General features: G+C 34.6%; 2 protein-coding genes across 2 annotated transcripts; both read left to right on the top strand.

Moving 5' to 3' along the window:
- LOC134262339 (uncharacterized) lies at positions 1–4,233 on the top strand. The gene is made up of 2 exons (XM_062744715.1): positions 1–137; positions 2,390–4,233. The coding sequence occupies exon 2, from the start codon at positions 2,391–2,393 to the stop codon at positions 4,047–4,049; it is 1,659 nt and encodes a 552-aa protein (XP_062600699.1). The 5' UTR covers positions 1–137; position 2,390; the 3' UTR covers positions 4,050–4,233.
- A 14,909-nt stretch (positions 4,234–19,142) lies between these two features.
- On the top strand, positions 19,143–20,594 carry LOC134262343 (uncharacterized). The gene has a single exon (XM_062744721.1). The coding sequence runs from the start codon at positions 19,299–19,301 to the stop codon at positions 20,577–20,579; it is 1,281 nt and encodes a 426-aa protein (XP_062600705.1). The 5' UTR covers positions 19,143–19,298; the 3' UTR covers positions 20,580–20,594.
- The last annotated feature ends 1,432 nt before the right edge of the window (positions 20,595–22,026 follow it).

Below are 22,026 nucleotides of genomic sequence, written 5' to 3'. Positions count from 1 at the left end.
TAGGTTATGAAAAGGAAACACTCGACTGCACTTAAAGTCGATATCATCTGTTTCTGTGTCAATTAAGGATCAGAGTGCGTAGAACTTGTAGAATAGTCTGGAACGATCTGGACGACTCGGAGGACACCCTAAAGCAGGTAAATCACAATTACTTAACTAATCAAAGGTAAATAGATCATAGTGATTATTGACTGCTGCTGCACACACATAACCTGAATACATTAATTTCTTGTATATGCGTTTTAAACTGTGATAAAGATATCGCATGTAGAGAGGTCTGTTTTTTTTATCTTTATCTTCTTCGATTTTTAATACATTCATGATCGGATATAATTAAATTTATTTAAAGAAATGTAATTAGTGAAACTGATATTCATAAATTGCCTATAATATGGCATTTTTAATAATATGCATATGTAACAATTATAAATTTGGTAGATCTAGATGAGAGACCATAAAAAAATAAAATTAACAAACAGCATATATATTATTAGATATATCATTCATCATTTTAAAGGGGAGGACCATTTGATTGTGAAAAATTCCAAGTCATTTATTTATTTTTATGTCGATGAAAGAACAAATTAGTTTCTACGAAAGCCCATTGAGCTTATTTTCGTAGGTTAAAAAAAGATAAATTCTTCGCGATATAACGCCTAACTTTCGCATTATAACGCGAAACTTATGCGAATAAACGCGTAACTTTCGCATTATAACGCGAAACTTTTGCTGTTTAACAAAGACATTTGCATATAGATATCTTAACTATCTTTTGATTTTGTTATCTTAGTTTATTCATTACAAAGAAAAGCAAAAGGCCATTTTGATCTCGGGCTATCACAAGCTACAATTTTAACTTTTCTTTCTATTGAATCCATAGTACCATCACATTTGTCTTTCTCAACGCTGTTAAAACCATTCAAAGTAAATGCGGGTTTTTCGTAAGTTAAACTTCATGATTATGAATTTCGGGGAAGAAATCAATCCTTTTAGGCATCTTTTTAATACACTCTCAAAAGAATTTTGAAATAACAAAAATTGACAAAATAAGAAAATGTGTAAATTTGTCAATTGTGTTCCACCACATGGGTGAAAACTGGATGGCAAATTTTCATTTTTCTCCGTTCGATTCACTGTAGAAATACGACATCGTATTTTGAGGTTGCACCATGTGGTCATTTTATTGCTTACGAACACATTGACGTGTAGAAACTCGTTGCTGTATTCTTTAATAGTTTTGATTTATGGCGATAGTCCACGAACTTTACAATCACCCTTCGGATATATATTGGAGAAAAATTAAGAAAAGTAGACCCCTCCTCCTCGTTCAATTTGTAATTATAGATATCCATCTATATTTATTACTTGAGAAACAGCTTGAGAAAGTGTCAAGTGGAGACTTTCCTTCAATAAAGTAACCAGTCTAAAGAATTTCTTTAATTCAAGAACTGAAAACGTACAAGAAAGTAAAATTCATTTTATTAATTGGTAGGGTTTTGAAATAAAAAAAAAATTGTGATGATTAATCTATCCCAGCGGCCAGGACATCTTCTGAGGAAATGATAATTTATTAATAAATTCATGAAAGATCCTGTCAGCGTTCATGTTCTTATCTGTCAGTAAAGATCAAAGTTCCTGAAAAAACATTACTACATGCATATAATTTCGCGAAATAACGCGTAAGTTTCGCATTTATTCGCGAAAGTTTCGCATTATAATGCGAAAAATTTATTTTTTTTAACCTACGAAAATGAGCTCAGTGGGCTTTCGTAAAGTGCAGATTACATGTATTTATTTTTTTTATTTCTAAAATTGGCCAGTCCCTCCGGTTCTCAGATTTAAATGTTCGTCTCATAAGAAAACGGGCGATAATTAATGAGCCAGATGGGTCCGTGTGATTTTTCTCAAGAAATAAGATATCATCAAATTTACCAACCAGAACCCAGAAACATTGGAAATGAAAATTCTTACCAGTACATGAAGCTGCAATTTCTGAATTGTTTTTAGTCATAGGCGTCGGAACCGGGGGGAGGGGGGTTTAGCCCCTCACTTCCTTACAAAGATGGATATAATATAGGTTTACCCCCCACACTTTCAATTAGCCACCCCATTTTCTATTTGCTTCCGACACCTATGTCAACGATCAGTAAATTCACATACATCCCCTTGATTCGGTAGGCGGAAGGGGGGGGGGGAGGTTAAGAAATATAGCACTGAAACTTCCAATTGCCCGTGATGCCTTCATTTAATTTTTCCCTTTTTTATATTTGTTTCAATGTCAAGTTCATTAAGCAGAATTTTCAAATAGCTGGATACCCTCATAATATTTAAACATAAATTAATGTAAAATTATCCATATTATTTCAACATTTCATTTCTAATGTTTCAGAATGGATCCCCACACCGGGTCCTCGTCTGCGAGTCAATGTGATCTGTGTAAAACTGCTGAGGTACACGTTCACTGCGATACCTGTATCGTCAACCTATGCAAAGTCTGTGTGGGAGAACATGTTTCAACTGACGAATCCATTGATCACAAAATCGTCAAATTCCAGGCAAGAAAATCCATCTCATTCACTCCTGTGTGTAAATCTCATGAGAGAAAACGATGTGAAATGTACTGTACAAAATGCGACTTTCCAGTCTGCACCGCTTGCATCGCATCTGATCAACATCTCGGTCATAAATTACTGCAAATGACCCAGTTTCTAAAGGAAAAGAAAGAAAAGATGATTGAAGAAAAGAAAGAACTGAATGAATCAATTTTCCCAACCTACCAGGACATTGCCTCTGATGTACAAAACAGAATGAGTCAGTTAGAAAAGGAATATGGAGATCTCTCAATAGCCATAACAAAACATGGAGAAGATTGGCACAGAGAAATTGACAAACTTGTAAAGAAACTTCAGACAGAAGCTAAGGAATTGAAAAATATGCAGTTACAAACCCTGCAGAGACACTTGGATGAAGTGAACAAGAAGATTTCTGACATCAAGGATGAAATCAAGTCAATCCAAGAAACCCTGGACTCTGGCGATTCATCTTTGGTGCTGGAGGCTGTCATTAGAATAGGAGACTACAGGACAGTCCCACACAAAATCATTGTTTCTTTGCCAAAATTCAATACAAAAAAGTTCCATGAGGAACTATTCGGCTCATTGTCTTCTATTGCTTCAACATCTGAAGAACATGGTTACAGCTTGAAGAAGATGCAGAAACCCTTTAAAGTCAGAAAGCTGCTTGATGAACCAGAGATCGTTGCCACTATTGACTCGGGGTATGTGGACCTGTGCAATGTGGCCTGTCAGAATGATGAAGAAATCTGGACAAGTGGATACGGCAAAATGATGAAGCTCTTCAGCATCAATCGGGGATCACTTCTTACTACAATCACGACCAAGTCCGGCAATACACCTACAGATATAGCGGTGACAGAGAGCCAAGAGCTCGTTTATGCAGATTGCAGCGACAATTCGGTGAATGTTTTGAAGAATGGAGGGATAGAGGAGGTGATCAGACTCCAAAAGTGGAGTCCACGTGGCATTTGTGGTACCTCCTCTGGTGACCTCCTGGTCTCAATGGAAAACGATGACTTCACCCAGTCCAAAGTTGTCCGATACTCAGGCTCCACAGAGAAACAAACCATTCAGTTTGATGTGAAAGGCTTACCGTTTTATTCTTTCACCAATAACACTAAATACATATCTGAGAACAGGAACCTGGATATCTGTTTGGCTGATTACATAGCAGGAGCAATAGTGGTGGTTACTCAAGCTGGGAAACTGAGATTTAGGTACACTGGACATACTCCTGCTCCAAAGAACAAACCTTTTCACCCAGTAGGAGTCACCACAGACAGTCAGAGCCACATCCTTACAGCTGATTATAACAATGACTGTGTCCACATCATAGACCAGGATGGACAGTTCCACCGTTACATAGAATGCGCATTGAAATATCCCTATGGACTGTGTATAGATACAATTGACAATCTGTTTGTTGCTCAATACAAAAAGAGCCAAGTGAAGAAAATCAAATACTTGCAATGAAATTCAGATGCCAAATTTGACTCGCATAAATGATGAATGCAGTAAATAACATAAATGAATATTTCTGCTTTCAAAGAACTACTGGTTTCTATAAAGATTAAACCTTGGATATTGTGTAGAATTGCAAACAATCACAAACTGAACTTCAAAAGCTCAATAAAATAAAGAAGTGATCATATGAAAATTCAAATCTCAAAGTGAATTGTTGTAAAATTTTAGTTTAAAAATAGTGCCTCCCTTCTCTCCCAACTCGAAGTAAAAGAAAATAGGTCGGTAGGTGGGTGGGACATTTTTTTTCCCAGAAAATTTCAACAATTTTGTTGACAAGATTTAGGAGAAAAGAGTAAAAATTAGAATTGTTTCCTGGAAATTAAAAAAAAACAGTTCTGAGTCGCCCCATATATAGCCAGTGGGTCTGGATAGGGCAAACAACATTTTCTTTAAAAGATGGCCTAAATGTAACTAAGTTACACTAATCAAAAATTGTTTACAGAAACATTTAATTTACAGTACTGTAGTCAAAGAATAAATGCCATAAATCTTTTCTCAGTGATTAAATCCATCAGGTTTTAAAATATATAATTATCTCACGTACATTGTACTGCTTTTTTTCAAAACTGAAATGGCGAACGACCCCAAATAGTAAAGTTGGAACAAAGTTTGGGGGACAATTAGAGGTCACTAAGTTACACAATAAAAGGGAGAAAAATCTTTGAAAAATGTATGTAGAACTGCAAGGTTGTTGATGATAATCTTCTTATATGTGACGTTAAAGTGCATGTGACATTAAGTAATTATTTCTGTTATGACGTTATCTTAATTATGACGTCATGGTAACGTCAATGTTATGCAATGTTTGAACAATCAGTCTAGATAAACAATTTTATCCTGCAACTACCCCTTGCATTGACCTAATAATGGTAACCTGATAAACCAAATCTTTATCCGGTCACTGCCCTAATAAAGCCTCGTGAATGTATTCCAACGTTCTAAAAGCATTGTGACGTCACGTATATTGCAATGTTTACGCCATGGCGTCATAGTTTCAGCTGCAGAGATGTGCCTAAATCTGTCGGAAATAGCTTGTTTTGGACGTTCAAATGTAAAATTTTGTTGCAGGATAAACAAAATACATGATAACTGTCTTGAAATATAAGCGATATTTGGGCTCGGGTCGAAAACGTAAGAGCGCTCGTCAAGCCTCGCCCTCTATCACGTTTTCTTACCCTCGCCCAAATATCGCTTATATTTCAAAACAGTAACCATGTATTTTATTTCAACGTGATTAGAGGTGTTTTTCTTTCTATCTGACTCAACATTTTGGTGCTGTGACCAGTGGGAATAATCGCAAACTAGAAATGGATGGGATCAAGTTAAAGGCACAGCGTTCAGGCCATCGTGGAGTTATAACCAAAATTTTGAGGAGAATTTCTGAGAATGAAGATGAAAATGGAAAAGCTGAATTGATCAAGGTACTGGAGGAGAAGTTGGACACATTAGAGAAAATCAACAATGAAATTCTACAAGAATTAGAGAAAGAAGAAGAGATTCAAATGGAGATCGAAGATTCAGATGAGTACATGCTAGATTTGAGACTAAAATTAGCAGAATTAACAAAAAATGGAAAGGCTTCTGAGAATCTTAATCAATGTACATCCAGGAATTTAAATGTAAATGCACCACAGTTCATTCCAAGCAGTGAATCATTAGAACCCAACATAGGAAAACCTAACATTCATAATCATAAACTGCCGAAATTAAACCTGCCAGTTTTTTCGGGAGATTTAAATCAATGGCAAATATTTTGGGATTGTTTTGAGACAAGCATTCATGGGAACGACAGTTTGTCTAATGTTGAAAAATTTAGCTATCTACGATCGCTGCTATGTGGGGAAGCCCTTCGCACTGTGTCAGGATTCAGTTTGACCAATACCAACTACAGACAAGCAATAGATGTTTTATTTGAAAGATACGGACAAAATCACAAAATCATCAAAGCACATATCCAAAGTTTAATTGACATACCATTCCCAAAGTCTAATTATGACAGTTTGAGAAACTTCTTCGACAAAATAGAGTGCTGCATTAGAGCATTAGAAGCTCTAGGAACTGATGAAGCCACATATGGGACAATTTTAACTCCAATGTTATACAACAAATTACCAGCAGAAATTCGGAAGAACATTACCCGGGACAAAGGAGATGATCAATGGGAATTGCATTCACTGAAGAGAGCCATTAAGAAGGAGCTATGTGTTCAAGATAGTGGACAAGCAATGCACTCAAAACAGGAAACACAGGAATTCATTCCAACAGCTAACTTTGTTGCAGGGTCAAGTCATAAAAGGAGCTACAAGCAGGAAAATTATGTGAAGCAATGCTTATTCTGCAGTGGAATTCATTTTACCAATCAATTGCCATAATGTCCAAGACTATGATAAGAGAATATCAATCATCAAACAGAGGAGAGTCTGCTTCAATTGCTTCGGAAACCACAAAGTAAGTGAATGTCAATCAAATTTTAGATGCAGGAATTGTAAGAAGTCTCATCACACAAGTATTTGCAAGAATTCGCAACTACCTCGGAGTTCCTCAGAGAGTGATGTCACAAAGTCCGAGATCACACAATCGTCTTAACCACGTCAACGAGAGCAGTCATTCCAGCTTCCTCTTCAACACAGGTGACAGCCAACACTGAAGTGCTGCTGAAAACTGCTGTGACACCAATTTGGTATAGAAATCAAGAAATCAGCTGTAATATATTGCTTGATGAAGGGGCTCAAAATTCATTTATTACAGAGGAGTTAACACAGAAACTTGATATCAAATCAAGAGGATCCGTTACCCTAAGAATTTCAGCATTTGGAGACAAGAATATTGAAATTCGTCATCTTGAGAAAGCAACGGTACAGCTAGAAACACAAACTGGAGACAAAATTCCAATGGAGGTCATCATTATTCCAAAGATTGCAGCTCCAATCTCAAACAGATCACGCGTCAATATTAAGGAACTCGCATACCTTAGAGGATTAAAATTGGCACACCCGGTTAGCACAGAGGAACAGTTCCATATTTCAATTCTCATTGGTGCGGACTACTATTGGAGCATAGTAGGGGACAAAATTATCCGAGGAAATGGATCCACTGCAGTCGAATCAAAGGTTGGATATCTAATATCTGGACCTATCCACTCAACAGGACTAATGGGGAGTGCACATTCTTGGATACAATTTGAAAACCAGATTTACGACGTTCCTCCCAGAGACATATTTGTTTCGAAATTTTTGAGACAGATATATCAAGACGATGAAGGAATTACTAGTACTGAGCACAATATATTTCCAATTTCAAGGTCACATCAAAGTCACTCTAATACAAACAGAATGATGTCAAGGAATCCTCAGAGAAATCCCAGATTTCAGAAAGTCTTTGATGGGAAGATGGCATTGCATGCACCACAACAGATGGTGGGATTCTGTACTGTATTACATGAACTCAGCAGTGAGCAGTATAGAGACTTGGAGAGCGATGAAAATAGACACCAATATAGTTATAGAATGATGGAAGAACCATGTGAAGTAAGATGTAGGGAGAATAGTGTTCACGTACAAAGAGGAAGAGGAACGTACAACAGACTTGTCCACAAAAGACATTATTACCGAAGGACAGGAACTACATGCAACAAAATCAAAATTGGAGACGTCGTCCAAGTCCATGATGATTTCACAAAACGCATCAGTTGGAAACTTGCTGTAGTGGTAGATCTCGTAACTGGCGGAGATGGACTCACAAGATCAGCAGTCTTACGTTTTAGTAACGGAACCATATCAAACCGTCCCATTACGAAATCATATCCCCTTGAACTAAACGAGTCAGATTCCAAAGTGAGGAGGAGTGAAAGACTTTCCAATTAATTTTTTTTTTGGTAAAACACAACGCGAAATACGAACTTTCTATCATTGTAAATTGTGATTGACATTTTGCGGCCCGGAGTATGTTGATGATAATCTTCTTATATGTGACGTTAAGTAATTATTTCTATTATGACGTCATCTTAATTATGACGTCATGGTAACGCCAATGTTATGCAATGTTTGAACAATCAGTCTAGATAAACAATTCAACGTGATTAGAGGTGTTTTTCTTTCTATCTTACTCAACAAAGGTTAAATAATTCTGCCCTAAATAAACAAACATAAGAATTGCCAGTGTTGTCTTGGTTTTCTTCGTTTTCTTGGCAATGACATTCGTAACCCTAAATATGTAAATATGTTGAACATTTTCTTTGGGTTCGTATTTGGTTTTCATTTTGACAAATTGTACATTCATAATCATTTTTAATTACTATAAGTACGAGATTGAGGTCGGGATGGGGATAAGTGATTTAACTTTGTATCTGATTACAGTTATACATTGTTGTAGGTATTAATTTTTAAGTTCAATGCAGGGGAGTTTTATAAACTATGAAAAAAATTGGTAATTTAATCTGTATTTTTATAAAAATGTACATCAGAGTAACAGTCCTTTTGATTTTTTTTTAAAAAACAATATTAAGTTATATTGGTGTACATTTTAAAACTCAATTCACCTCTGAATAAAATTCTGAAATAATCTCATTATCATCATATTTAGAAGTTTCAACAGCTATTCACCATTACAATGTTAAATCTGAAACACAACATTAACATTTCCTCTTTGACATAACCGTTGCGTAAAATGACAGGTAATATGAATGGGTAAGAGTTACCTCCTCTTAAACGCATTCCTCTGCATTGCAACAACATGTATAGACAGGACATATTAAAAATTCTACACTTGGTCATTATTGTTTATAAAATATCGAAGTCAAAAGGAACAGTAAACATTATTTACAAAATTAATCAATCGGTTTCCAACTGCTGGTCTGATTCTTTGAAAAAATTGTCATGATTGAAAATTAAATGGCTTAGAAAATGCTTTATATAAAAGAAATAAAGTACCATATTTTAATATCCTTGTCTCTGTTGCATATACATATCTTTTTTTTGTAAAATCTTCTCATCGTCCTAAAAGAAAAAAAAAACCTTCAATCAGCTTTGTATTACACAATGCACAACTTTTTTTCTGATTATTGATAATAAAACAATAATTAACAACATAACAAACACTTCATCAGAATTATGTGTTACTGCTTTTCAGTTGTATTTTGTAAATTTCTTTTAAGTGCAATTTTTAAAGAAAACGATGAAAGTACACCTACGACGACGTGTTATACGCTCGTAGTAACAGGACTCTCCGTGTCTCAAGGAATTTAATGTCAATACTTTTTCTTTCTTCTCAGCTGACACATTCCGCCGAAATATGGCTGAAAAATTGCCGACTCGGCTTTAAACAATATAAAAAATCAAAATCTCAGCTGACACTGGGACGTCTATATCTCCTATCTTCTCAGCATCTTCTTCTGTCAGCTCCTTAGAATTTAATTCCTTTAGGATCTTTACTGGAGGAATAGATATATATTCATCAATGTCATTTCCTTGAGAATGTCTGTAAGATTATCACATTTGAAGGCCACGGAAAAAAATCTTAGACAAACAGAACACAGGAGGCAGACGAACAAAGAGATGAAAGTGGATAAAAGGAAATATAAAAGGATTCGAGATTATGAGGGTAAAAATAAAAAGAGTGATTAGGACTTCTAACTCACTTTGATAAACAAGTATTTCTTGTATTCGAGATAGAATTTAAACTTCAAAATCAAATGGTGGGTCCAACCAAAGATAAAGATTTGCCTCGCAATGTTTGAACCCAAATGCAGCACATTCAATTTCTGACAATGGAAATGGACGCAATAAAGTACAAGAGCAATACATTTACAGTACATAATCGGGATATGATACTATTCAGTCATAGTGCAATATTCCATTATGCACCGCTGTTACAACGCACTTTGAAAAAAATTTTCAAAGTGCGTTAAAATTTGGGATCAAGCTAACGCACTTTGAAAAAAAATATTTTTTTTTCAAAGTGCGTTAATATCGACCATATTATCGCACTTTAAAAAAATGTAAAGATTGATCAATATTCCTTCAAATAATCGGTATGATGAATAACAGATCCTGGTTTGATAACTTTTTTTATGATAACGTGACTGTAGGACCTGAGATATTGACGTTTTAAATATTTAAGGTTTTGATAAAATAAAAGGGAAAAATAAAGGGTCTTGAAAAAAAGAGAAAGATTGTTTAAGTTCATTAATTCGTTTCTTCTTTTTTTTTTAAATTCTTGTCTTTGATAAGTAATGTGTATATGTAAAGGTGTATAGGGAGCACTAACAGAGGACAGCTTCAAGCAACTCAGCATTTATCATAATAAAAAGGGGCCAATTTGATTGTTCAAAACTATGAAAATTATTTCTCTCTCATACGTTTTACTGTGCTAAAAATTTCTAGTTTTCATCTGTTTTAATTAACTCATTTATTGTTGAAAGTTTTAAACGTCATACCAGTTAGGTAAATACATATTTATATGAAGACTTTGAGTATAGTATAGACATCGAGACTGGGCGAAGGGCCGGGGGGGGGGGATGGGGGGCTAAGCCCCCCACTTATTTTGGAAAGATAAACCACAAACACATACATTTAGTACAAAACAATGATAAAAATAGAAATAATTAGTAATATTAATTATTAAGGTAAAAAATGAAAATAATATCAAAAATTCTATATTACATCGTATTAGCATTGAAAATGCAGCGTGCCCTTTTTAGGTTTATTGCTCCCATCCCCCGTTAGTTACCGACACCTATGTATTGGAAAGATAAAGATTTGGACTGAGGGATCTTATACCCGTCTTCTCCTCTTCTCGACGGGAGTAAATCAATTCATATTTGAAGTTAGGGTTAGGCTTAGTTTTTTGAAAGATAAATAACAAATAAAATCTTTCCATGACTAAAATATGATTTTTTTTTCAAAGTGCGTTAAGTGTCTCCATGGTAAAATATATTGATGTAGACTCTTAAAGCACTTTGAAAAAAATTTTCAAAGTGCGTTGAATTGGTCCCAAATTTAACGCACTTTGAAAAATCTTTTCAAAGTGCGTTGATTTTGTCCCAATTTTAACGCACTTTGAAAAAATTTTTCAAAGTGCGTAATTTTTTCAAAGTGCGTTGCCACACACCGCAAATGTTTTGTGTCTGAACAGACGACTGCATTACTAAGGTAGTACATATACTGCTGTGAGGTACGCTATGCAATTCATTATTAAGGATTAATAGAAAATATGTGATTATGGACAACGAAAGAATTATTAATTTTTAACAGCTTTAACAGGTATCTATACAAACAATGATGTAAACATTTTCCCATTTCTTGATCTTTTTCTTCCCAAAGAGCACCCAGTCTGCTTATATGCACAATTACTGTATTCTATTTATATCTTGTATAAATGGAACAAAGTACAAAGAACTCATTGTTAAAGCTTTTAAAATACGATCTCCTTTTATGAAATTAGATTGGGAACAATAAACGCTTGAATTCACCTGATAAGGAAGAAAAGTCTCATGTGATCATAGTATACAATTACGGAGCATATTTGGCACTTATTCATGACTAAACCAGGTAATATTTTAGTTTTCAGTTTTCATCTCATAAAAACTTCATTCTACTTAGTTTAAGTATTTGCGTTAAGGAAAAGAAAGAGCGATATATGGTAAGTGTCTCAATTGGCCCCTTAAACTGGATATCTTAATTTTACTTTATATATAGCTTTAAGTTGTACAGCTATATATGCGACCTTTATTGGTCATTTTCATTTTGATCAAAATGCCGTTATTTTAGAAATATGACATCATAAAAATCACGATTTCCCGCCATTTTAGCATATTGTGTATAAAACTACTTATTTTCAAGCAGTTTTTCTTCCAGAAAATATAGAGCGCAGCCTAGAACAAGCTTTATATTTTTACTAAACATGTATCTATTCAATACTAATTAGTGACAGAAAAATTATGTATGTTCTACTCTGCGCTCTATGTTTCCCATAAGAAAAAAACATCAAGAAAAAGGCATATTTTTGGCTTTTTTGTTAGATAGCAAAAATAGCACTATTTCTCATGTCATTTACAGCTAGTGAGTGCATATAAATGTGAAAAATATATTGGAAATATTTCTAATATAATCTCTTCTACAAAATAAATATGAATAAAACATATCTGAATGTCATTCTAAAATGTTGATTTTTAGGGGCCTAAATTGGCTCTTATCATATATACTCCTTTAATCTGTATGAACACCCAAGAAGATTGATGAAACATTATTATTTTTACTTACTGTAAACATAGATATGTATTTCTTAAAATCCTTCATTTTAATATCCCTTTATGGAGAAACCTTTAAAGTAGTCCTCTTCCTTTGTTTCTTTTCTCATTACGAGTAACTTTAACAGTACTTAAACCATATTACAGAACCAACAAATATGGACCCCCGTACCAGTGCCCAGGATGTGATATTGTGTAACCTGTGTGAAACCACAATGATAGAGATGCACTGTGATACTTGTCTTGTACACCTGTGTAAGGCCTGTGTGGGAGAACACATTTCAACAGATGGATCAAAAGATCACAAAGTTGTCAAATTTCAGTCCAGAAAATCCAACCTCCTCTATCCTGGATGTACAACTCATAATAAAGAAAAATGTACCATGTACTGTGAACAATGTTACATTCCTATCTGTGAAACTTGTATTGCATCTAATAAACACCTAGGTCACAAGTTCATTAAGATTTTGCAAGTTCTTGATAAAAAGAAAGAAAGTGTTATAGTGAAAAGAAATGTATTAAATGATACAATATATCCAGCATACCAGGACATTGCCTCTGATATACAAAACAGAATGAGTCAGTTAGAAAAGGAATATGGAGATCTCTCATCAGCCATAACAAAACATGGAGAAGACTGGCACAGAGAAATTGACAAACTTGTCCAACAACTTAAAGCTGAAGTTCATGAGATGAAAAGCACACAGTTACAAACTCTACAGAAATATCTGGATGAAATAAACAAGAACATTTCAAACATCAAGGATGAAATTGATGCAATTGACATTTCCTTAAACTCTAACAATATTTCTGAAGTACTTGGTGTTAGAATTGGAATTAATGAATACAGAAAGAATCCACCGAAAGTTATTATTTCTTTGCCTGAATTGAATTTGAAGAAACTCCCCGCTGAACAATTGTCCACGCTATTCGGAACATTATCACCAATTCCATCAACTTTACAAGATAGCTACAGCATGAAGGCAGCACAAGAACCCAGAAAAGATGGAAGCTCTCCTCCAGTCAAACAGCTTCTTGATAAACCAGAAACTGTTGCCACAATAGATAGTGGATATGGAACCCTTTATAATGTGGCCTGTCTTAGTGATGAAGGGATATGGACAACTGGAGGTGACAACACAATGAAACTCTTCAGCATCAATTATGGATCACTCTTCACAATTAAGAAACTTTTTAGATTTAATGTCAATCAGGGATCACTACTGAAGTCAATAAGAACCAAGTCGGGGAATATACCATCTGACATAGCAGTGACAAATAGTGGAGATCTAGTTTATACTGATTGTGATTATAAAAACGTGAACATTGTGAAGAATGAGAAGATAGAGGAGGTGATCAGACTACAGAACTGGAAACCTAAAGGTGTCTGTAGTACCTCCTCTGGTGACCTCCTGGTTATCATGATCCGTGATGATTACAAAGACACAAAAGTTGTCCGATACTCTGGTTCTACAGAGAAACAAACCATTCAATTTGACGATAAAGGCAGACTTCTCTATTCATCTGGAATGTTTGACCGATACATTACTGAGAACAGGAACCTGGATATATGTGTGTCTGACTGGGGAGCTGAAGCAGTAGTGGTGGTCAATCTGGCTGGGAAACTGAGATTCAGGTACAAGGGACATACTCCTGCTCCAAAAAAGAAACCACTCAGTTTAGTAGGAATCACCACAGACAGTGAGTGTCACATCCTTACAGCTGATAATAACAATGACTGTGTCCACATCATAGACCAGGATGGACAGTTCCTCCGTTACTTAGAGTGTGGACTGAGTGATCCCTATGGACTATGCACAAATACAAATGACAATCTGTTTGTTGCTCAATGGGGTAACTCACAGGTGAAGGAAATTACATATCTGCGGTGAAATTCATCAGTGTAACCCAAATCAATGATTTTTATTTTCTTTTGAATTCATGGGTATGCATTTAAGTATCATTGACACAAAGAATTCGTAGTATGAGGTCAAACATTTTTAACAGATAGATAACAACTACCTGGCAAGCGTAAAGTTTCCGAAGTGTGTGTAGATACAAATCACAATCTACTAGCATTTCTTTCCCAGCATAAAAAACAAACACATGTATGACTGATTGCATGTTGTTTACCTTCCCTCTCGAGAATTTTTCACTCATATGGAGACGTCATCCCTTGCCGGTGGAGAGCCCATATTCGGCACTCAATGGTATGAAGCAGTGAAAAACCTTTTTCGTGCCAGCACCTACTGTGACACGGGACCCCAGTTTATACGGTCTCATTCGAAGGACCAGTTCCACAGTAGGATTCGAACCCGCGACGCAAGGTTCAACTCCTTACTTCGCGACTCTACAGCAGACGTTCTAATCATAGCGCCACCCGGGCGACAATACATGTGGTATGAAGAAGATGTATTTGAGAAACACTGATAGATGCCCATGGAAAGCAGGGTATGTTGAGGTAAAGGTAAAAAAAAAACAGGATAAAGGTTCTCAAATGCAAGTTCAAGGATGAAATATTAAATCCTAGCGACATTGATGCAGAAATCATGTAAAGATTAAATATGTTTTTATTGAAACTGTAAGGTAAGGGTTCAGATGCCAAACTTCTTGATATACAAAGAAATTCTAAGCTCTTGTCACAACGAAAACACATCTGGTTTATATGAAAGTCCTAACACCAACCCTTCAAGTGTCATGGTCAAGATTCACTGAACTTGAAGATTAAAGTATTTATACGTCTGGCTCCATCCATTCCAAAATATATGGTAAAGATTTTTTAAAGTACGTTAAATTCCAAGATTAAGGTCAACGGGTAAAATTGTTGGTACATAAATTTTTATCAAAAGGAAAACATTTGAACAAAAAAAAAGACGCAAGATCTAGATCAAAAGCTTATAGAATTGTTGGTCTGTCAAACATAGAATATATGCGTGAAATCTGAAATCTTTATAATTATTCAATGAATATATTTAAGACAAAGTTTCTCAAGTATAGGTCTAATTCCAAGGTTAAGATCAAAAGATGAAAAAAAAATATTTGTATCCAAGTGAAGGTCTTTAAACAAAGAACCACATTTGATATAAAATATTTTATAAAACTGTTTAAAAGTTATTGACAAGGTTAAAGTTTGATAATATTCTTCAAAAGTGGGTTGAACGCGAAGGTAAAGAAGTCTTATGTATGTTGGTACCCGAACATGCATTTAAGTTATGAATTTTTTGTCTTCACGGGTCAAAAGTTTTCGGCAAGGTTAAAGCTGTTATAGATGAACAAGAAGGAAAATTGACGGAAAGAACTAAAACTGTATGCCTACAATCTTCGATTATGAAGAATTAAACTATCTAAAACCAATTAATTTCACATGAAATTTGATTATAGAAGTAAACTGTTAGTTTCACGATGCAGGCTGTTAAACAAATTAAAGAAGACATCACCACACAGACTAAAAATATAGGATCTCCAATGACTGTTGGATATAGGATTTTTGTTGAATGAGTTGTGTTTTATATTCCCGAGCCTTGTGATTTGGATAAAAACCATACCCAACCACAATTAATGAGGGATCGTTTTTGTTTATCCCATGTTTACCCCTTTATCCCATGGATATGACTCAATGAATACTTTTTTGGTATCCAACTGTTTGAGTCTTACGTCGAAAGCGTTTTTGCGGTAGCATGATGAAGTAAAATGAAAAAATAAAGTAAAAAGTAAAATGAAAAGTTGAGTCCTAATACCCGGTATATGAAAACAGTTTAAAACATTGATTGTGAAGTTTTAAACATGGGATAATAATAATTTCCCATGATTTGTAGTTGGATATGATTTTTATCTAACTAGTTGTGTGTTTTTATCCCCTCGCCAATAAAAGAATTTGTTGATGTACGCTGAGTTTCACATTAGCTATACCCTTACTTGATTTTTTCAGCTTTCACATATATTCACATATATAAAAGTATTGTAAACTTAAAATTACCAATTCATTTAAGATATTCACAGAATTTCCCTACAAATTCATAAAACAGAACATGTTCAATTTCATGCATTTAATTTGAGAGGTGACATTCAGTCTTGAGGGGAAAACAATATTTTGCCACTGACTGAGGTGCTAATGATTTTATTTGTTGTCAAAATATGATTGGGTATTAGACATGTTAGACCAACGCAGGGTATCAAATTAATGGTAAAATGATCCCTTAAAGTTGATCATGCATTACAAATAACAATAATACAAATCACAATTTAATAATATTGTATGTTTTAATTTTTTCTATGTACTTTAAAGGTACTGAATTTAGTGGGAGATACTTGAACTCTTTGATTTTTACTTGTTGTGATACCGTTATTCATGCACAATTAACTCCGTTTTTGTTCTCGCTATGAACTTCATAGATGCATGTAATTCAATTTTTTTAACTGGACCTGTTTAATCTAGGTCTTTTGAACTCTTTTCTGAATTAAATATAGTCCCAGTATAAAGAGGCACACGTTTTAAAGATTTTAAATTGAAATTCCTTTCGAAAATTTAGACTGAGAAGAATATTAAACACCTGTCTCCACCTGAAAGGTAGATAACACAGAAATGAGTGTCACGTGATCCAAGTACACAGAGACGGGTAATATATGGAACATATCAAGAGAGAATCCGCCATTTCTGAAAAACAACTCAGGTAATAATACTCTTCCATATCGATCAAAAAATGACTTAAATAATATATCATATTTAGGTATTAGATATAAGTAATACAAATAATTCTGTTTAAACTCAAGAGATCGATGAACCATTCAAAATAATAACACACGCAAATTCAGGCATAATCATATCGATCAACCCTACGTACATTGAATTTTAAACAGCTATGTAAAAGTTAAACAAACATTTTTTATGCACTCAAATCTTTCTATAACCATGATACACAACATACTTAACTTGTAGGATACCTACCAGTATAAATACAGCCAATTTCCAAACAGGGATCGTCCAGTTTAAATTAATTTTATTGTAATGTAACAAATGACTAAGTTGATTCCCTGATAGACCTTCGATTTGTTCTAAAGTGCTACCCAAAACATTTTTTCAGATATGTAAGATTGTCTCAGATTTTTACATCTTATCCTTCTTTCTACATTGATGTTAATTAACTTTACAAAAGAAAACAAAATTGCCTAGAATGCTCTTTGATAAAGCAGCTTTGAAAATGAAGCATAAATTTACAAAATGAACTTTCATTTTTATAACGCATTTACACATTAAAATACGTTCTGATTGCACACACAAGTACTCTGAAGTTGACATCAAAGATATGCTTGAGTTTCTTATTGACAATATCTATGCGGTTTTTGGAGACCAGGTATACCAACAATCTATTGGAATTCCCATGTGTACCAATTGCACTCCTTTATTAGCAGACCTATTTTTGTATTCATATGAAGCAGAATTTGTGCAAAATCATCTTATGCGTGAAAAGAAGAAAACACTTGCTGTGGCCTCCAACTCGACATTTAGATACATTGACGACGCATTGTCAATTAACAATGGTAATTTCCATTCCTACGTCGATACGATATATCCTGTTAAGCTTGACATAGAAGATACCACAGAGTCTGATACATCTGTTTCATACTTGGATATTTTACCTGAAAAAGAAGTTAATGGTAAGATAGCAACCAAGCTATACGATAAACGCGTTGACTTCAACTTTTCTCTCGTCAACTTCCCTTACTTATGCAGCACAATATATTGGTACCTTCATCACCTTCATACGGAGTATATATATATATCTCAACTGATTCATTACGCAAGAGCATGCTTTACGTAACTATGAACAATTTCTGAAACGAGGTAAATTATTGACAAACAAGTTGATGAACAGTCTCCTTTAAAATCATCATTTCCTAAGTTCTATGGTCGATACAATGAAGCATTATCAGCTAATACAATTTATCATTGAGTCAAATGCTGACTGACTTTTTTCATACTAATTGTTAGTCCACGCGGGCGACTATAACTATAGATAAAAAGTGTCTACATCTTCAAAGTTGTTATGACGTGAATTTTTTAAAGTTATTCATAATCATGTCACTGAAACTTATCTCTTACTACATTTATTTGTGAAAACTGAGTATCCAAGAAATTACCATCTGACAAATCTTCTTATCTCTACTAACCTACCATGGGATAGTATTTCAAAATACAGTGGAATCATTATTGTTCACGGGGAATAATGTTTGTTAACTTCATGGATCACCTTTACCCACGAATTTATATCGTCATGAACAATTATTTGTCAATACACTGAATACATAGTAATTGTATCTTCTGTATACAAGTAATTAACACATGGTATTACGCCCATAAATTGACCCCAAGAATGAAAAAGATTCCATATATCTTTTTAGAAAAGCAAAACTTTAATTAATTTATTTCTTCCTTTATGGAAGAACCTATCACTATAAAGTAAACGTTCCTCCCGTGTTTGCTTTGTAATTGAGATCAACTAAACCAGGCATGAAATCATATTTCAGAGATATCAATTATGGACCCCCGTACCAGTGCCCAGGACGTGATGCGATGTGACCTGTGTGAGACCGCTGTGGTACAGATGCACTGTGATACATGTCTTGTCAACCTTTGTAAGGTCTGTGTGGGAGAACATATATCAACAGATGAATCCAAAGACCACAAAGTCGTCAAATTTCAGGCCAGAAAATCTACGTCCGTTTACTCTAATTGTACAACTCATGTTAAAGAACGATGCACAATGTACTGTTACCAATGTGACATTCCTGTTTGTGAAACTTGTATTGCATCTGACCAACATCTCGGTCATAAATTCACAAAAATATTGCAAGCCCTGGATAAAAAGAAAGAAAACATTATCCTGCAAAGAAATGAATTAACAGAGAAAATTTACCCTACCTACCAGGACATTGCCTCTGATGTACAAAACAGAATGAGTCAGTTAGAAAAGGAATTTGGAGATCTCTCAACAACCATAACAAAACATGGAGAGGACTGGCACAGAGAAATTGATAAACTTGTCCAACAACTTAAAGCTGAAGTTGATGAGATGAAAAACACGCAGTTACAAACTCTACAGAAACATCTAGATGAAATAAACCAGAAAATGTCTGATATTGATTATGTTTCTGATGAAATCGACATTTCCTTAAACTCTAATGACATTTCTGATGTATTTGGTATCAGCTTTGAAATTGATAAATACAGAAAGATTCCACCTAAAATCATGGTCTCATTACCTACATTTAATTTGAAGAAACTCCCTGCTGAACAATTGTCTTCGCTATTTGGAACACTGTCATCGTCATCTGCTACATCTACTTTTATAGAACATGGCTACAAGTACAGCATGAAGACAACACAGAAATCACCAGAAGCTGAATCCTCTCTTCCAGTCAAACAGCTGCTTGATGAACCAGAGACTGTCACCACCATACACACTTGGTATCAATATTATCTTTGCAATGTAGCCTGGCTAAGTGATGAAGAAATCTGGACAAGTGGAAATGACAACATCATGAATCTCCACAGCATCGATCAGGGATCACTACTCCAGTCAATCAAAACCATGTCAGAGTACGAACCGAGTAACATAGCAGTGACAAAAAGTGGAGATCTAGTTTATTCTGATTACTGGGATAGAACTGTGAACATTGTAAAGAATGAGAAAATAGAAGAGGTTATAAGACTACAAAACTGGAGACCTCAAGGTGTCTGTAGTACCTCCTCTGGTGACCTCCTGGTTATCACGATCAGTGATGATTACAAACCAAACAAAGTTGTCCGTTACTTTGGCTCCACAGAGAAACAAACCATTCAGTTTGATGATAAAGGTAAACCATTCTATTCATCTGATACCAGATACATAACTGAGAACAGGAACCTTGATATCTGTGTGTCTGACAGTGGAGCTAAAGCAGTAGTGGTGGTCAATAAGGCCGGGAAATTGAGATTCAGGTACACTGGACATACTCCTGCTCCAAAGATTCAACCATTCAGTCCACTGGGAATCACCACAGACAGTCAGAGTCACATCCTTACGGCTGATTTTAACAATGACTGTGTTCACATCCTAGACCAGGATGGACAGTTCCTCCATTACATAGACTGTGGACTGAGCTATCCCTGGGGACTGTGTACAGATACAAATGACAATCTGTTTGTTGCGCAGTATAGAAAAAGTCAAGTGAAGAAAATCAAATATCTGGAATGAAAAACATTGTTGTAAAAAAAATCAAATGATGTTTATAATTTATATTATCATGGTATGATACAAATATTTATGTAAAATATACATACATGTACATTTGGTATAGGTAGGGCTTATGTGGACTTGGGAATATACCTGCTGCAGAAACTTTAACCTGGTCAGTCATCTGCAGACTAAAGGAAAGATCTATCATCTGAAGGAAGTGTGGTAGTGTACATCCCATGACTATGGCAATTTTACCCAGCAGAGAATCTTTGGCTGTTGCTGTAGTCATCATCATTTTTCTAGGGATTTTCTGGAATGGGTCAAATCCAATAATAACATAAATAATTATGACTGAAATCAACCTGAAGTTACAACACAGAAATTATATATTTAGATGAGTTATCTTTTGATTTCCTTATCAGAAAATTCATTGCGTTATGTAATTTCACAATGAAATAATATTTATATAAAGTTATAAATGTCAGAAGTGTTTTCACAATACATTGTACATTTACTAAACCAAGCCCATCATAGGTCATGGGCCAGTAGGTTATGAATTTCAATAGGCGTCTAGAGAAAAAAATGGTTTGTATGATCACATTAACAATTTGTCGGCTAGACGTAAAGCTGTTCTGTTCATGGTTAAAGTCAATTTTGACTCATAAACCTAGCTCTGAAGTGCTTCCGTTCTGCTGATAATACACACATTCAAACTTTTGCTACTGAGTATTGATTTTCTTACTTAAGAAATGAAATCAATTTTTTGAGAATTCATTTGGACATGAACTACGATGCTTCACGCCGGCATATTCATGACGCACTTAAGCGCTTCATGAAAACTATGCAAAGTGAAGTGTTATAATTCTTGTACCTCATGGATTCTCAAAAATTAAATTCATAGCTTATATTATTTTTCTGATTACTTGCCACATGTTTTTGTCATTCAACGATCATTTTTTTTTATAAAAAGCTTGCACTATTTTTTCTTCACTTGCGCCTCAATGAAAATACTAAGTATTCTTACACATTCCATGGTAGTTTATATGAACGTGAACTTTTTCTAATTTGCAAAGAATCTTAAGAAAATAATTTTAGGAAATGTAAAGATCTATAAGTAATTTTCATAATTCCTATTCATAAATGACAAACTGTTAATAATATTTACATACATTTAGGTCTTTAGTGGCCCGTAGTCCATACCCACAGTCAAAAAATCTCTGATTTCTACAGCACGGGTGTCTACATTGTGTTTCTACAGCCATTCTAGGAATTCTGGGATATGTTTCTCTCTGTCTAATGATGTACAACTCAGATTTGTAACATAAAGAACCAACAATTAAAAAAACACATGTTTTTTTTTGTTTGTTTGATGATAATATATCAAGTCAAAGGATGAGGTGACTTACGGCCCCCGGTAAATTGACAAAAAATTGAATGTCGATCCAATTAAATTTTGCTCATTTTT

This window comes from Saccostrea cucullata, unplaced genomic scaffold (genome assembly GCF_032062105.1).
Source record: "Saccostrea cucullata isolate Sc308-1 unplaced genomic scaffold, CSIRO_AGI_Scuc_v1 ctg2241, whole genome shotgun sequence".
Lineage (NCBI taxonomy): Eukaryota > Metazoa > Mollusca > Bivalvia > Ostreida > Ostreidae > Saccostrea > Saccostrea cuccullata.
This window is presented reverse-complemented; position numbering and strand designations above follow the sequence as displayed.

Bases quoted from the DNA above. Each gene is read 5' to 3' on its own strand.
- LOC134262339 (XM_062744715.1), top strand. From the start codon at position 2,391: ATGGATCCCCACACCGGGTCCTCGTCTGCGAGTCAATGTGATCTGTGT.
- LOC134262343 (XM_062744721.1), top strand. From the start codon at position 19,299: ATGAGTCAGTTAGAAAAGGAATTTGGAGATCTCTCAACAACCATAACA.